This window comes from Alligator sinensis, unplaced genomic scaffold (assembly GCF_000455745.1).
Source record: "Alligator sinensis unplaced genomic scaffold, ASM45574v1 scaffold870_1, whole genome shotgun sequence".
NCBI lineage: Eukaryota > Metazoa > Chordata > Crocodylia > Alligatoridae > Alligator > Alligator sinensis.
This window is the reverse complement of record NW_005842326.1, coordinates 732,340-734,395: the sequence shown is the minus strand read 5'-3', so window position 1 is coordinate 734,395 and position 2,056 is coordinate 732,340. Positions and strand designations below refer to the sequence as shown.

The 2,056-nt window shown below is 51.5% G+C and overlaps 1 protein-coding gene across 1 annotated transcript in view; it reads right to left on the bottom strand.

Moving 5' to 3' along the window:
* The window catches only part of LOC102375555 (retinol dehydrogenase 14), a gene marked incomplete at its 5' end in the record, with an annotated part of 6,279 nt that extends 4,225 nt beyond the window's left edge, over positions 1 to 2,054 (bottom strand). Inside the window, one exon of the mRNA XM_006028582.2 lies at positions 1,896 to 2,054. Within this exon, the coding sequence (XP_006028644.1) occupies positions 1,896 to 2,054 (159 nt within the window). The remainder of the gene's footprint in view (positions 1 to 1,895) is intronic.
* Positions 2,055 to 2,056: the final 2 nt, after the last annotated feature.

Genomic DNA, 2,056 nt, shown 5'->3' with positions numbered 1-2,056 from the left:
CCTATAGAGGAAGGCAAACCCCCTCACAGTCCTACTAATCCGACCAGGAGGTAAAATTCCTTCCTGATTCCAAATATAAAAGGTCTGACCCCGAGCAGAGGGGCACATACCTCCAGTTTTGAGTCCCAACAGGAGCACTGGCACACCCTGATGAGAGGCATTTTTTACCCACCGGACAGCTTCCCTGGCCAAGTTATAGTTGTTGTTTGAGCGTGGAAAATCTTGCAATGAACATGTGCAGCAGTCAATTCAGTTAAGATTATTATAGCAAGCAATGTTCCCTCCAAAGAGTAGCAGTCAGTGAGCGCGCCACTTTGGTCCGTGAGCACACCGATTTGGTCCCACCTACCCCTTTCGGTGCAGCGTAGGACACTTACCAGATGTAAGCTCCTCACCCAGGACAAGCAATGGGGCCTGGGGGCTAGAGGCTGGGGTGGGCTCTGCTGGGGGCCTAGGGAGTGGAGCACTTTCCCGGAGCTGGCGGAGCTCGTGCCAGGTTGGGGAGAAGCTTACCTTCATTAAGTGTCCCATGCTGCAGCCCAGCTCCTCTTCCGGCGGATGCGCGGCCTTAAAAAGTTGCCAGACTTTATCGGCCAGACTTTTACTTGTGCACAGCTGTGCACGCATGCACCTTAGAGGGAACCTTGCTAGCAAGACTGAACTCTTCACCTTTGCTGATGTAAGGGATCTAGTTTTGCTGTGGAGCATGCGTAGTGGCTAGGATCTACCTGTTGAGTGCTGAGTACAGGGTGTGGAGCTATGTGCAAAAGTGTGGTAGCATGTGCACAGGCATTTGACTGGACGGGACATGGTCTGAGCAAGTGTTTGATACAAAGTTTGATGATGGGAACTGTTGCAGACTGCATGAGGGAAGTACAGATTTGATTGGATGGTATATGGTTCAAGCATAGGCTCGATACAAAACTTAATGGTGAACAGGCTGGAGCATGAAGTGATTGGATGAGCAAGATGGGGTGATTTTGAGGTGTAAGAGTCTGAGTTTAGCTTGTGTGTTGGAGTAGGAGGGGGTTTCTGCTCCAGAGAGGGTCTGATCCATGAGGTAGGGGTCATTACTGTGCACTGGCGGCAGGTCTACATTTATCACGCCATTCACCAGTTAACCCTGGGGCCATTACTGTGCACAAGTGACAGGTCTACATTTCTTGCACTATTAGCCAGTTAACCCTGGGGTCGTTACTGTGTACTGGAGGCAGGTCTACGTTTATTGCGCCAATCCCCACTTCACCGCGGGGACATAACTGTGCAGGAGTAGCTGCTCTACGTTTACAGGCAGTCCTCGACTTACGGCGATTCGCACTTGCGGCGCTCCACCACTTACACCCACATTAGTACTTACGGCGCTGGATCCTCGCGCTTACGGCACTACAGGGGAATTTACAACAAGCAAAAGAGGGCAGCAAAACAAACATCCCTAGTTCAGTTTCTCAAAAAGCCATCAAGTGGCCCAAAGTCTCCCCAAAGAAGCCTCTGAATGCCATGACCCCGATGAAGGTGTTCCTTCACTTTCTGATTACATAAACTTTTGTATGACTAGTTACTGTATTGCCCTGTTTAATCAATTTATGTACGGTACACTTTAGAAAGTTTTGTACCATACAGTCGGTTAAATTGTTGGTTTAAATATGGTGCTTGTGGTCATTTCTATAAAAAGTTGGGCATCAGGCCCTCGGTCAGCAACGTATCCCCTGTTATAACACTGTTTCTATGGGAAAATCAGATTCGACTTGCATCGTTTCGACTTACAGCACCTTCTCCAAGAACATAACCTGTATTGCGCCACGAGTCTACACTTATTGTGTGGTACAGCAGGACACACGGCCACACAGGTTACCTGCAGCACTGACACGCGCGCACACGTCACACACACGTGTTACCTGCAGCACCCGGTGGCAGAAGCGGCGCACGGAGCGCAGCGAGGCGAGGTCGAGCTCCCGCACCAGCAGGTCGCCGTCGTGTGCGGAACCGGCGGCGCAGGTACCAAGCTCGGCGCGGATGTCGCGGGCGGCGCTCTCGGCACGGGCGCGATCGCGGCAGC